We start from the raw sequence: 15,762 nt of genomic DNA on the forward strand, positions 1-15,762 counted from the left end.
TACAAAACTGGGGGCTAAAAAATCATTTTTGTGAAAAAAAAAAAAGAATTTTTATTTTCACGGCTTTGCGCTATACACTTTAGTGAAACACTTAGGGGTTCAAAGTTCTCAAAACACATCTAGATAAGTTCCTTGGGAAGTCTAGTTTCCAATATGGGGTCACTTGTGGGGGGTTTGTACTGTTTGGGTACATCAGGGGCTCTGCAAATGCAACGTGACGGCTGCAGACCAATCCATTTAAGTCTGCATTCCAAATGGCGCTCCTTCCCTTTCGAGCTCTGTCATGCGCCCAAACAGTGGTTCCTCCCCACATATGGGGTATCAGCGTACTCAGGACAAATTGGAAAACAAATTTTGGGGTCCAATTTATTCTGTTACCCTTGTAAAAATACAAAGCTGGGGGCTAAAAAATCATTTTTGAGAAAAAGAAGAAAAAAATTATTTTCACGGCTCTGCGTTATAATCTGTAGTGAAACACTTGGGGGTTCAAAGCTCTCAAAACACATCTAGATAAGTTCCTTAGGGGGTCTACTTTCCAAAATGGTGTCACTTGTGGGGGGTTTCAATGTTTAGGCACATCAGGGGCTCTCCAAACGCAACATGGCGTCCCATCTCAATTCCAGTCAATTTTGCATTGAAAAGTCAAATGGCGCTCCTTCCCTTCCAAGCTCTGCCATGCGCCCAAACAATGGTTTACACCCACATATTGGGTATCAGTGTACTCAGGACAAATTGCACAACATTTTTTGGGGTCCAATTTCTTCTCTTACCCTTGGGAAAATAAAAAATTGGGGGCGAAAAGATCATTTTTGTGAAAAAATATGATTTTTTATTTTTACGGCTCTGCATTATAAACTTCTGTGAAGCACTTGGTGGGTCAAAGTGCTCACCACACATCTAGATAAGTTCCTTAGGGGGTCTACTTTCCAAAATGGTGTCACTTGTAGGGAGTTTCAATGTTTAGGCACATCAGGGGCTCTCCAAACGCAACATGGCGTCCCATCTCAATTCCAGTCAATTTTGCATTGAAAAGTCAAATGGCGCTCCTTCCCTTCCAAGCTCTGCCATGCGCCCAAACAATGGTTTACACCCACATATTGGGTATCAGTGTACTCAGGACAAATTGCACAACATTTTTTGGGGTCCAATTTCTTCTCTTACCCTTGGGAAAATAAAAAATTGGGGGCGAAAAGATCATTTTTGTGAAAAAATATGATTTTTTATTTTTACGGCTCTGCATTATAAACTTCTGTGAAGCACTTGGTGGGTCAAAGTGCTCACCACACATCTAGATAAGTTCCTTAGGGGGTCTACTTTCCAAAATGGTGTCACTTGTAGGGGGTTTCATTGTTTAGGCACATCAGGGGCTCTCCAAACGCAACATGGCGTCCCATCTCAATTCCAGTCAATTTTGCATTGAAAAGTCAAATGGCGCTCCTTTCCTTCCGAGCTCTGCCATGCGCCCAAACAGTGGTTTACCCCCACATATGGGGTATCAGCGTACTCAGGACAAATTGTACAACATTTTTTGGGGTCCAATTTCTTCTCTTACCCTTGGGAAAATAAAAAATTGGGGGCGAAAAGATCATTTTTGTGAAAAAATATGATTTTTTATTTTTACGGCTCTGCATTATAAACTTCTGTGAAGCACTTGGTGGGTCAAAGTGCTCACCACACATCTAGATAAGTTCCTTAGGGGGTCTACTTTCCAAAATGGTGTCACTTGTAGGGGGTTTCATTGTTTAGGCACATCAGGGGCTCTCCAAACGCAACATGGCGTCCCATCTCAATTCCAGTCAATTTTGCATTGAAAAGTCAAATGGCGCTCCTTTCCTTCCGAGCTCTGCCATGCGCCCAAACAGTGGTTTACCCCCACATATGGGGTATCAGCGTACTCAGGACAAATTGTACAACAACTTTGGGGGTCCATTTTCTCCTGTTACCCTTGGTAAAATAAAACAAATTGGAGCTGAAATAAATTTTGTGTGAAAAAAAGTTAAATGTTCATTTTTATTTAAACATTCCAAAAATTCCTGTGAAACACCTGAAGGGTTAATAAACTTCTTGAATGTGGTTTTGAGCACCTTGAGGGGTGCAGTTTTTAGAATGGTGTCACACTTGGGTATTTTCTATCATATAGACCCCTCAAAATGACTTCAAATGAGATGTGGTCCCTAAAAAAAAATGGTGTTGTAAAAATGAGAAATTGCTGGTCAACTTTTAACCCTTATAACTCCGTCACAAAAAAAATTTTTGGTTCCAAAATTGTACTGATGTAAAGTAGACATGTGGGAAATGTTACTTATTAAGTATTTTGTGTGACATATGTCTGTGATTTAAGGGCATAAAAATTCAAAGTTGGAAAATTGCGAAATTTTCAAAATTTTCGCCAAATTTCCATTTTTTTCACAAATAAACGCAAGTTATATCGAATAAATTTTACCACTAACATGAAGTACAATATGTCACGAGAAAACAATGTCAGAATCGCCAAGATCCGTCAATGCGTTCCAGAGTTATAGCCTCATAAAGGGACAGTGGTCAGAATTGTAAAAATCGGCCCGGTCATTAACGTGCAAACCACCCTCGGGGCTTAAGGGGTTAAAATACTTAATAATGTGTGTGTGTTTTATTAACCATTTACTACTATTGGATTAATAATGGATAGGTGTCTTATTGACGCCTCTCCATTATTAATCTGGCTTAATGTCACCTTACAATAGCAAGGTGGCATTAACCCTTCATTACCCCATATCCCACCGCTACACGGGAGTGGGAAGAGAGTGGCCAAGTGCCAGAATAGGCACATCTTCCAGATGTGCCTTTTCTGGGGTGGCTTGGGGCAGATATTTTTAGCTAGGGGGGGCCAATAACCATGGACCCTTTCTAGGCTATTAATATCTGCCCTCAGTCACTGGCTTTACCACTCTGGCGGAGAAAATTGCGCGGGAGCCCACGCCAATTTTTTCCGCGATTTAACCCTTTAATTTAATAGCTAGAGACCCCAAATTTGACACACAGACACTTCTTTCATTAGTGAAGAGGAATATGTAATAAAAGAAGGGATATGAGATGGTTTACTGTATGTAAACCATGTCTCATATCCTGTCGGGTTTGTGAAGGAGATAGCAAAAGCCGGCAATTAAATTAGCAGCTTTCATGCTATCTAGCGCTGCATTAAGTATAAATATATATATATAGGTGTCTCACTGACATATATACATGTATATATACCTATTCTATGTGTATATATCTACTCTATTCTAACCTGTCAGTGTGATTTTACTGTACACCGCACTGATTTGCCGGCTTTTCAAAGGACACCGGTGCGTAAAAATCGGACAGAACTCGCATGGTGTGAGTGCTGTGCAATGTTTTTCTCGCACCCATTGACTTGCATTGGCGAGTCTCGTCCGAGAATCGCAGCAATACTCAGCATGCTGCGATTTTTTTCTCAGCCGAGCGATTTTTTTCTCAGTCCGGTTTCGGCTGAGAAAAAAATCGCAAATGAAAGGACACCTATTGAATAACATTTTTTTTCGGATTGCACTCGTCCGTTTTCCTCGCAAGTGGAAAGGGGACCGAAAACGTTCAACTTTTGATTGCAACAATATAAAGAGACTTTGTTTCACCGTTCATCAATTTGAGTGCCAAGTTCTGTTCATCGTCTTAAAGAATTAGGTGCATCTTACACCAGTGCTGCCTTCAGTAAGACGGGCGTACAAAGTGCCAGTCTTACTAAATCAGACCCTATGCCTAAGTGATTTTCCATATAGACACAGATATACAGATACCAGGTAGCTCTTGCACCTGTCTGTTATGCGGATGAGTGCACGGAGCTGCAAGCAGATCCTATCATATCTGCAATTTGTGGAGGCGATTGCCCAAGAGATCCCACATGTATCTGAACTCGGTGTAAGGCCATATCAATGACATTTATAGTTACATAAGGTGAAAAAAGACCCCGGTCCACCAAGTTCAACCTTTCTCCACCAATTGTACATTTTGTCACTAAATTAACTATAACCCCCAATGTTATGTGTATTGAGGAAATCATCCAGCCCTTATATAACGACTGTTATAGTGTCTGCCAGTACTACCTCTTGTGGTCGGCACTCCACAGTCTGACAAATATTGATACAAAATACTGACCAAATACTGAGGAGTGATTAATGCCTAAGGACCCATAGGCACTCAGGCAGATGGAATTATAGTATGTGCCTCTTGTGGGCTATTATCACTGTATTATAGTTTTGTACTGCATATATCCATAATATGTCTCTGCATTGCTGATAATGTCGCTGTCAATACCATGTAGTAAATTACAGTTCTTTTAATATGAGTGTAAAAATATTTTTTGTTTTACTTTTGGTAGACATAAATAGTTTGTCTATTTTATTTGGCTGTAAGTTCTCTTTGTGAGTGTGGTTTGGGGGAAACCAGGACCTCTCCTACCATAGATCTCATGCCAGCATGCTCCACATGAGAACACGTTACTCACAAATCCTGGCTGATTTCTTAATAGGCTATGTGCGTAGTCGGTAGAAGCGTGCCAGGGCTGTTTTTGGAAAACATCTAAAATAGAGTGAATAAAAATGTTCTATTAGTGAGAAAAAAATTGTTATGCTCACATTTCTAATTGCTTAATATTATTTTATTATAATATTAAGCATCATCCTCACACACACATGAGTGCACTGTGTAATATTCTTTAGTTTTGTAATAACAGAAGTTGAAGTAGAAGTGAGAGGGAGAGAATCAAAATTCTCACATTAAGGGCTCATACTCACCTGCGAGAAACTCGTCAGCGACTATTTTTGCCAAACACAGCGGAATGTAATTGGATTGAATGGGAGTAGAAATGAACGAACTGATCATCAAACATAAATTCGGCACGAATAGGGTAGCAATATGGCACGAATGTCAAATTCATATTCGGCGACCGAATCCGAACATATTTGCTCAACTCTAATAATAATCCCACAGTGGGTAAAGAGCACAATGATAGTGAATATACAGGGTGGGCCATTTATATGTATACACCTAAATAAAATGGGAATGGTTGGTGATATCAACTTCCTGATTGTGGCATATTAGTATATGGGGGGGAGAAAACTTTTCAATATGGATGGTGATGATTGTGGGCATTTTGAAGTTGGCCATTTTGGATCCAACTTTATTTTTTTCAATGGTAAGAGGGTCATGTGACACATCAAACTTATTGAAAATTTCACAAGAAAAACAATGGTGTGCTTGGTTTTAAGGTAATTTTATTCTTTCATGAGTTATTTACAAGTTTATGACCACTTATAAAATGTGTTCAAAGTGCTGCCCATTGTGTTGGATTGTCAATGCAACCCTCTTCTTCCACTCCTGACACACTGATAGCAACACCGGAGAAGAAATGCTAGCACAGGCTTCCAGTATCTGTTATTTCAGATGCTGCACATCTTGTATCTTCACAGCATAGACAATTGCCTTCAGATGACCCCAAAGATAAAAGTCTAAGGGGGTCAGATCGGGAGACCTTGGTGGCCATTTAACTGGCCCACGATGACCAATCCACTTTCCAGGAAACTGTTCATGTAGGAATGCTCGGACCTGACACCCATAATGTGGTGGTGCACCATCTTGGATTATGGATTAGTAATGGAGAGGCGTCTATAAGACAACTATCCATTACTAATCCTATAATTATATCTAATATATAAAGCTGAATGTGTATATGTGTGTGTGTATGTATGTATGTATGTGTGTGTATGTCCGGGATTGGCATCTGCACCGTCGCAGCTACAGCCACAAAATTTTGCACAGTCACACGTCTGGACCCTGAGAGTGTCATAGGCTATGTTGTGAGGTGAAATTTTAACCCCGCGCATTCCAATTCACCAAACTATTTTGCCCCTATCTACATAATGGGGAAAAAGTGAAAGGAAAAGTGTTGGAGGCAAATTGACAGCTGCCAGATGTGAACAAGGGGGACTTAAAGAATGAGAGCGATGGCGCCAAAGAGTATATACCGTACAGTTGCTAAGGTGGGGCCCCGACATAGGATACTCACCACACACGGGGATATGAACACACACACAAAATGTGCCACACACTACCATGTGCATGAACACATATACCACCCTCAGCACACATTTCACCACACATACACCAACCTCGCCACATAAAAGTCGAAACACAAAAGTCGCCACTCAAACTCGCCACTCGCAAAATTCGCCACATGCAAAACTCACCACATGCAAAATTAGGCTCACGTAAAACTCGCCACACGTGCAAAACTCACCTCATGGAAAACTCGCCACATGCAAAACTTGCACACGCGGAAAAATTGCCACATGCACAAAAGTTGCAACACATGCAAAAGTTGCCTCACACAAAACTTGCACATACTCAAAACGCACCACACATAAAACCCGCCACGCGCAAAACTCGCCATGCGCAAAACTTGCTGCACACAACTTGCTACACTAACCTGTCACATGCAACTCCCTCGACACACAAAGTTGCTACACGCATGTCGCCACACAAAACTCATCTCACAAAAGTCGTTACATGCATGTCGCCACACGCAACTCAACACACACAACTTGACACATGAAACTCGCCCTAAAACACACACAAGTCTGGTATTATCCTTCAAAAATAAAAATCTGATTAATAAGCAGACAAACTACAAGAGCAACAAATGTACCATATAGGAAATACGGCAGCTGCCAGTCACATGACCTGTCTATTATGCGTATGTGTGAGCTACATACACATACAGGTACATACTATATACAGGGGAGATGACACACAGGTTGTCACGAGTTCCTTGTCCGGTATCACACAATCAACAGAGCAAGAGAATAGTGAACAATTCCAAGACCTTTATTTAGGCAAAACACGAAAGGTCCATATATACGATCCATCACACAAAGGATTAAATATTCCAGAACACGAATGCAGTTCAGTTACAGAATAAAAGTCCAACAATCCAGCACAGAGGATAACAGTCCATATTCCCTTCTTTCTCTCTGATATGCTCTTCACATCAAGGTCCACACAAGACTGATCTCTGTGTCTCACCTCCCTGATATTTACAAGTCTCCCCCCTCATTCATAGGCCAGGAGGGGGAAGGTCTCAGGGGCTCATTGTTTCAACAAGCTAGGTCAACATGTCATTAGCATATTAGCAAACAACATTATTCACTGACCCTGTGGAGAGATAACAATACAGAACTGTGGGGAGAATATTAGATGGCAAATAACAACTCATCCTACAAGATACAGTAACACCATGATAATCAGTAAAATAGAAATATACACAAAAATGATACCCACATAGCATATCACACCATCACACAGGTATATACTATATACAGGGGAGCTGACATACAGATATATACTATATACAGGGGAGATGACAGAGGTATATACTATATACAGGAGGAGATGACATACAGGTATATACTTTATACAGGAGATTATATACTGTATACAGGAGGAGATGACATACAGGTACATACTATATACAGGGGAGATGACACACAGGTATATACTGTATACAGGGGAGATGACATACAGGTATATACTATATACAGGGGAGATGACATACAGGTATATACTATATACATGGGAGATGACATACAGGTATATACTATATACAGGGGAAATGACATATAGGTATATACTATATACATGGGAGATGACATACAGGTATATACTATATACTGGGGAGATGGCATACAGGTATATACTATGTACTGGGGAGATGACATACAGGTATAATATGAGGGGAAAATGTGAGGTGAAAATGAAGAGGTGTGAGATAAAAATGAGAGGAGTGAGGGGAAATAATATAGTGATCGGAAAATGACAGGGGTTAGGGGGAAAATGAGAGGCGTGAGGGGGAAAATGAGAGGAGTGAGGGGAAAATGGGAAGTGAGGGGAAAAATGAGAGGTGTGAGGGGAAAATGAGAGGTGTGAGGGGTAAAATGAGAGATGTGAGGGGGAAAGTGAGAGGCGTGATGGGAAAATGAGAGATGTGAGGAGGAAAATGAGAGGCGTGATGGGAAAATGAGAGATATGAGGGAGAAAATGAGATGTGCGGGGGAAAATGAGAGGTGTGAGGGGTAAAATGAGAGAAGTGAGGGGGAAATGAGGTGTGAGGGGAAAATGAGAGGTGTGAGGGCTAAAATGAGAGATGTGAGGGGGAAGTGAGAGGCGTGATGGGAAAATGAGAGATGTGAGGAGGAAAATGAGAGGCGTTATGGGAAAATGAGAGATATGAGGGAGAAAATGAGAGATGTGAGGGAGAAAATGAGAGATGTGAGGGGGAAAATGAGAGATGTGAGGGGCAAAATGAGAGAAGTGAGGTTTTATAACTAACTACAGTTAGCTACTATGCCCGGGCAACGCTGGGCTCTTCAGCTAGTTGTAAAAGACACAGCAAGAATAAAGTATTTTATTTAAAATAAAATAAAACACACTTTTACTTTTTTATTTAAAAATAACAAACACAGTTATACTCACCTAACGCCTAATTCCACTAAAGCCTTCGTCTTTTGTAATAAAACAAAAATGACAAACAACAATATCCCTCACCTCTCCGTCGGTTTCTGTCCCATGCCGTAATCCATGTCTGTGTGATAAACCGTTTTCAACCTGGACGGTGCCAAGATGTGACCGTCCAGGCTGAGAACCACTGGTGACTGAACTGCCACGAGCACAGCCTCAGCTACTAGCGGTGATGTCATCAAGGTTACCTCCGGTCACTGAGGCTGCATTCCCAGCCGGGCTAAATTGTGGTGACCTCGGTGAGATCTCCGATAGCACTATTTCCAGCCAGTTCTCTCTCTTTTCTATCTATCTTGTTTTCTATTTGTTGTTTCCTAATAGTGATTGTTAAAGCAAGCAAACTTTGGAACAAAATTGTGTTTTTTTGTTTTTTTTTAGATGGGCTTCTTCCGCCGGAGGTATAAAGAAATCATTGAAGCGGAACGGAATCGAAAAGACTGCGAAGAAAGTTGGGACTGGGTACAGAAAAATCAGTGAGAGGCATGTGCCAGCCCAGTCACCTGACACACATTTGCTAGCTAATTGGCTCTGCTCTTGTATCTTCCATATGTGGAAGAAAAAAAATCTTCTCCAGGTTTTCTGGAGGCTTGTTGATGCTGTGTATTCCTTAATCAGGCTGACTAGCAAAGGAGAGTGTGTCCTAAACAACCACTGAATCAACACAAAGTGACTGAAGAAAGACTGTTTCCTCTTCAGAGATGAGGCCACCATACTGCAGACAATAGCAATGAAGCCATCGTAAAGTATGTGGTGTAACGTCAGGGAAAAAGCTGTTTCCAAGAAGTATTTTTTTTTTTTTATCGATTTTATACTGAACTTGCCTTTATATTTGAAGATATACTGTATGTAATGAAGAGCTGTACAATTCTCTAACACACTGATGCCTGGCTACTTGTACAGATCCCACCTAATGTATTAGGTGAAAGCAATTCTACATAGTTGCACTGAACTGCAGATTGTTAAGGCACCCCCTTGTGACAAAGTTCCCCTAGATCAGTGGTCTTCAACCTGTGACACTCTGGCTTCTGTGGAACACCTAATAGTTGCACATTGGCAGGAGAACCACAGGCTGCTGACTTTGTGCTCCCTTTGGTGGGATGATTGTCTTGTCCTTGAATATTGTATACATGTATAGAGTTAATACAAAAGCTTCTGTACAGAAATCACACACACACTCGCTTGAACTATCATGTGTATCAATAAATTATTTGACTTCCCAATCATCACTCAGTACCTCAAATACATTTGTGTTATACTATACAGGTGTGTGAGCTCTTCTGTAAAGAAGAAGAATAAATAATTATTATTGCTGCTTTGTAATTATCATATATTTGAGTTTTACATGATCCGTTTCATCGTATAATTAGAGAAAATGGCAACAACAGACAACGTCAGGTCAGTACAGGAATAAAAATTCTGACTACTCAGAAACATTATCAGTTTATGTAATACACTAATGCAATATTTTGTAAACAATTCATACCTTTATGAGTTACTGACAGGACACCACAGATTTACATAGGGTAATTAATTATATCAGTACCACCAAGCCTAATTTGTTATATTATTGGGTATTATTGTCACGCGTGTAATATATACATTCACTAATTTACAGACTTACTGTCTCTTCTTTTCATGATGGAACCATGTCTGGCACATACCTGAGTGCTTATAATGATGTACTTTTTACCCCGAGCTCAGACCCTTTCAATTTGTTATTCTATAACTTGGAAAAGCAACGGGCCAGTGAACTGTAGAGAAGAGGCATACAGCATAATAAGCTCTATTCTTCTATCTCACATACTACTTTCTCTCATAGGATATGTGTTAATAGTAGGGATACCTGCCACGTTTGTCACTCCCTATTTTTTAGTATAATTTTTTATCATTATTTTTTATTTCACTCAACAGCTGATAAAATGTCATTTTGTTAAATTTTAACATGTTTGGAAATGGAAGCAAGGACTTAAACCAGAGGTGGGGAACCTCTGGCCTGCAGGCCATTTACGGCCCTCGATGACCTTTTAACCGACCCCTGGGCAGATTCCCGAGACTGCAGTGCTTGGGCCAGAAGCAGCCGGCCCTTCAATTTCTTCTGGCTCTGTGAGCACGTGCATGCAGTGTTAACTACTGAATCCAGGCAGGCGCATGCAGTGAAAGACTATGTCCTGACTCCAGTGCCAGCATCAGGACGTACTTTGTGGGTGGAGTTAGCACTTGATTTGTATGACAACTGAAGGATGGTATAAATATCCAAATGGTCCTTGGCAGAAAAACTGTTCCCCACCCTTTGCTTAAAGGAATCACGTAAAAACCCAGCCCAACAGAGGCAGCAAGGCCTGAGACTTGCATCATTCACATCTCTAAGAGTTCTTTCACATTGCGTTCTGTGTCGCCGTCGGGGCTTACGTCTGAAATCCCTTGCAAAACGGGGTCCGGACGTATGTGATGATGAGGCCATAGACTGTAATAGTGTAGACGGTGAATCTGCACTCTGACATGCATGTACACCTACAAGAGGCGGACACGTAGAGGCAGTCTACTACGTCTGGGTGTCCCTCTCCTGTAGGCGTACAATCCTGAAAATGGTGCACATGAGCATATTTGCTCTGGCTACATCATTACAGTCTAAGGCCCTATTGGCCCATACATCCGAACCCCTTTTGCGGGGGATTTCGGATGTATACCCCAACTGAGACACAGAACGCAATGTGAAAGCACTCTAAAAGCAATAAGGAAGAAGATGGAATAGCACCAGGAAAGGGACCCATACTGCTCCTGCAATAAGGAACCCCTTTCACTTTGTATCCTCTAAATTGAAATGTGTTAAAATGTATACAATTTTCATTGTTTAGCATATTACTGGAAAAGATCATACTCACCAATACATTGTTGGCTTACAAGTTCACTTCAGGATGTACAGTGGACAGTCCCCACTGATGGACATAGTGCAGGTACAAAATGTTCGTTAATACACCTTTCCTCCATGAGGGGGATGGATTCTTAGTGGTCTAAATGCGCACAGATTAGGCTGCAGTCACACGGTGGTTATGTCTAGTGCTCCATACTGGTTAACAGCATATGTAACCTTTTACATGTATTAATGTATGTTACAAAATGCTCATTCTGCCTTTACATATTGTGCCTTTACATATTGTGCTTCTATTTCCCTGTCTGGAATATATACAGTATTTCAGTATAAACATATAATTTATATTTTTCTGTGAAAAGTGTAATAAGCATTAAAGCCAAGGTAGAGGAACTGATACCTATGCAGTATTGAAATAGTAGGTTTCTTTTTACAAATAAATGTTTGTCCATCTATTAGACAGTTATGTTTTTAAATTAAAATTCAGATTGAGTCACAGATCTACAAAAAAATTTTTTTTTGCAAGCATCACAGGTGACTTTGTACTTTTCTGAATCATCTTTTTGTCCTCATTTCAAAAATGTATATAGTTTTTCTGTAGCACATAAAGTTTCCATGGAGCAGCATCATTATTATAAGGTATAGGAAATATACTGGCAACATTAAGAAAACAGTAATCTACATATCAGAAAAAAATGCTTCACCTTACAAAACAGTTTTTATTGAACCAAAATAATTTCACATGCAAAACCAAAATATGAACAGAAATTAAAAGTGCTTGACAGTAGAATGTCGATACGATTTTTCAGGGTTGTCCCTATATAACATCCAACAGTAATCTGCCATCATTGAGTCATTCCAAAAACCCTGGTAGCGGTGTTCCATTACTTTAATTTCCTGGTTAAACCGCTCACCTTGTTCATCGCTTACATCCCCAAGATTTTGAGGGAAGAAATGTAAATGTGAATGCAAAAAGTACATTTTCAGAGACATGCGACATCCAAGACACTGGTATGCAGTTAGTAGTTCCTCAACACCTTCAACATATTCTGGAGATTTTTGTTTTCCTAAGAAGTTTTCACAGATCCACTTGAAGCTTATCCAAGATCTCAATTCCTTATCATTTAGAGTTCCTTCAAACACATCATCTCTCATAAGCTCTCTGATCTAAGGACCAACAAATACCCCTTCCTTCAGTTTTGCTGGTGAAATGTTGGAGAATTTCTGTGAAATGTACTGGAACCCTTGTGAATTTGTCTTTGCCATGGCTTTCACAAAGTTTTTAATCAATCCCAACGTTATATGTAGTAGAGGAAGAAAGATTTTTGTTGGAGCAACTAAAGGATTATGCTGAACATTGTCTACCTGGAGCATAGATGTTTCTCTGTCCCCAATCACAAAGAACATAATGCTCTACTGTACTTCTACTGTCCCATAAACACAAAAAGCAACAATATTTTGTGAAACCTTCTTGCATTCCCATTAGCGGACCAATAACTTTCACATCTCCACAGATATTCCATTGTTGATGCTTATATTGTATAGCATCCAAAACAACTGACAGATTTTCATAACTTTCCTTTAGAGTACATGAGTGAGCAATAGGGATTGATGGTTTCATATTTCCATTGTGAAGCAACACTGCTTTCAAACTTCTCTGGGATGAGTCAATAAACAATCGCCAATCTGCATAAAAAAAATTGATTCAGTTCTTCAAAGAGGCCATTCACATTGTTACAGTGCACTATTGGTCCATCAACTGTGAAAAATTGTGTTAAAGTGTTACTTCTGTTTTGGTAATAACACACTTTGACATCATTATGCAGAAGAGTCTTCTGTTTAAACCTAGATGCAAGAAGTTCAGCTTTGTCTGACAATGAAAGGTCTCTTATGAGATCATTTAATTCATGCTCATCTTGACTTGAGGTCTCCATGTCTTCGCCAGTAGCTTCAGTTCCATAGTCTCCATATTCTACTTAATTTTCATTCAATCCAGACAACGGTGGTACAGGAACTGGCAAGGTACTATCATGTGGAAGTGGCCTAATCACAGATTCAAGTTCAGGGTATTTAATCTTATGTTTGTTCTTTGTAGAAAAGCTCTTCAGTTTGACAAAACAAAAGTAGTAGTCATCACTATAATTTTTGAGTTCTCTCCAATTCATGGGAACAGCAAATGGCTTAGCCACTTTCCTCATATTCAACCAGTCACGAAGACCATTTTAACAACTTGAGCATATCACATGAAGGGCCCAGCTTTTGTCTTGATCACCAAGTGGACACTTAAAGTACATCTGGTAAATCTTTTTAATATCATGAATGATAGCAGAATATGTTCAGATGATTGATACACTGTCGGGGCATTTTTCTCCTTTAAATCAGATCAAGCAGTAGAGTAAGTTCAGTTCAATAGTGGTGACAATTTAAAAAAATAATGTGATGAGCTGACCGATTATATGTAGATATTTCCCCAGAGATGCCAGAGGCAGCTGTATTTAGGACTGATTTTACTGGAGGTAATCTGGTTGATAACTTTAACTTTATACAGTTGTGAGGTAAACGAGTTAGCCTATTTCTTACAGATGAACATTTGCAGACAGGCAGCTTCTCAGTGTGATATTGGCTGCTTTCAGGTTCTCTCTCTGTGGAGACCCTCACTCAGTTACACCTCAGTGGCTGAGCGACTTGCCCTCCTAGAAATGCAGTGAAAAGCCTCTCACAATGGTGACTGTCCGCTGCCTTCCCTTCTATCTCCATGTGGCAGGGATCAGATCCCTGTAGAGGCCTGTCTCCTATCAGAGTCTCACATACCAGTCCTTGCTGCAATCACCATCCTTTTGTGACTGACTTAAATCTTACCACCTCATAACACTTAGCTCCTCCCCATAACATGTGACTTTCCGAGAAGCAGTCATTGGTTGACTGCACTGTCAATACTCCTTCCCATAAAACTATAAAACTCACTAAAACCTTTACTGATGTTGTCCCTGTAAGAAAATTCACAATTAACTAAGACACGCAAAGAAATGGGAATAACATAGGAAAAAGCACATACATTGAAAATGCAGAAATAACCTAATAACAAAATACTTTTATCTCAGTAACTTTATGTGATAGAGCAAAACTAAGCATATTTTTGGAATCCGCACATCAAACTCCATAAAACAGACATATTACCTTTGCTGATGATTTTTTTTGTGTTGAATAGTGTTTTCACAAAGATTATTCACACACACATTAAATTGGTTTTCCCAACATCACAAGTTATCCCTTCTCCTCAGAGCCCACCCAGTAATTCTGAGAATGGGACTCTGCAACCCCAACAAGGCTCTGCAGATTCCTGGCTTCTCTGGAGCTCAGGTGCATATGTTAGGACTGTGCTCCATTCATTGTATATTGGACTGTGAGAGAAAGCCAAGTGCTCTCCTATTCCAGCAGACCCATTGACAATGAATGGAGTGAAAGTAGAGCAGGCATACTTGTGCTCTTTTGAAGTTGTGGCTCTAGAAAGCCCTGTTCCCTGGTTCCGGAGCCTGTTCTCTGACCACTAGAGATCTCATCCATCGGACCTGACGCTGATGGCAACTTAACCCCAATTATATGGTTGGGTGATAACTTGCCATTCTGGATAAACTCCTTTAGCTCAATTTAGCAACAGTCAGCACCATCTCCCCATTCTAGATACTGGCATACTATAGAAGCATGTTGGTCTTTCAGAGAAGACCGGAATGTTAAATTACAATGTGATGGTCGGTGCCAGGTCTGCACTGCTTGTTAAATGCCATTGATACGTTTTTTTTTTACTCATTATGGTTTTGGACAACTATCTAAAGCTTGGGCTTGCAGACTTCATACTCATTCACTGAAGTCTGTGTACATTTTGTTCTTTCTAACATCCAGTGACCATGCAGTTAGGAAAACATGCCAGAAGAAAGCTCCAGATATGATACCTAATATAATAAACTGCGTATAATTTTATTTAATAAAACTAATAAAATATGCAATTAAATCTGTCTCGTGACAACCTCGGTCCACATTTGCTCTTAAGTTAGGAGAGGGGTTCCCTATTGGGGTCTCCTTTTATCTGCCAGTGAGATGTTCTGCAAAATGAGCTCCTGCTCTGGTAGACTCTGCACATCCATGTAATAGATGGACAGCAGTTGACATTACAGTCAAATATGTAGCCAGATAAGATTTCTCCCAGAAAAAAACAGCTAGAATTAGGTAGTCTTCAATATTGGCACTACATAATAAATATTAATGATTGTATTAGTACATGTCACGGTCACATCTGCATTCTAGATTTCATCTGATCACCTGCATTC

The 15,762-nt window shown here is 40.1% G+C and overlaps 1 protein-coding gene across 1 annotated transcript in view; it reads left to right on the top strand.

The window, feature by feature from the left end:
• Positions 1 to 9,880, top strand: part of ITGA9 (integrin subunit alpha 9) — an 823,989-nt gene extending 814,109 nt beyond the window's left edge. The window contains exon 28 of the mRNA XM_077269347.1: positions 8,947 to 9,880. Coding sequence (XP_077125462.1) covers positions 8,947 to 9,045 — 99 coding nt within the window. The 3' untranslated portion in view covers positions 9,046 to 9,880. The remainder of the gene's footprint in view (positions 1 to 8,946) is intronic.
• Positions 9,881 to 15,762: the final 5,882 nt, after the last annotated feature.

The sequence above is a fragment of the Ranitomeya variabilis genome, chromosome 6 (assembly GCF_051348905.1).
Source record: "Ranitomeya variabilis isolate aRanVar5 chromosome 6, aRanVar5.hap1, whole genome shotgun sequence".
Taxonomy (NCBI): Eukaryota; Metazoa; Chordata; class Amphibia; order Anura; family Dendrobatidae; genus Ranitomeya; species Ranitomeya variabilis.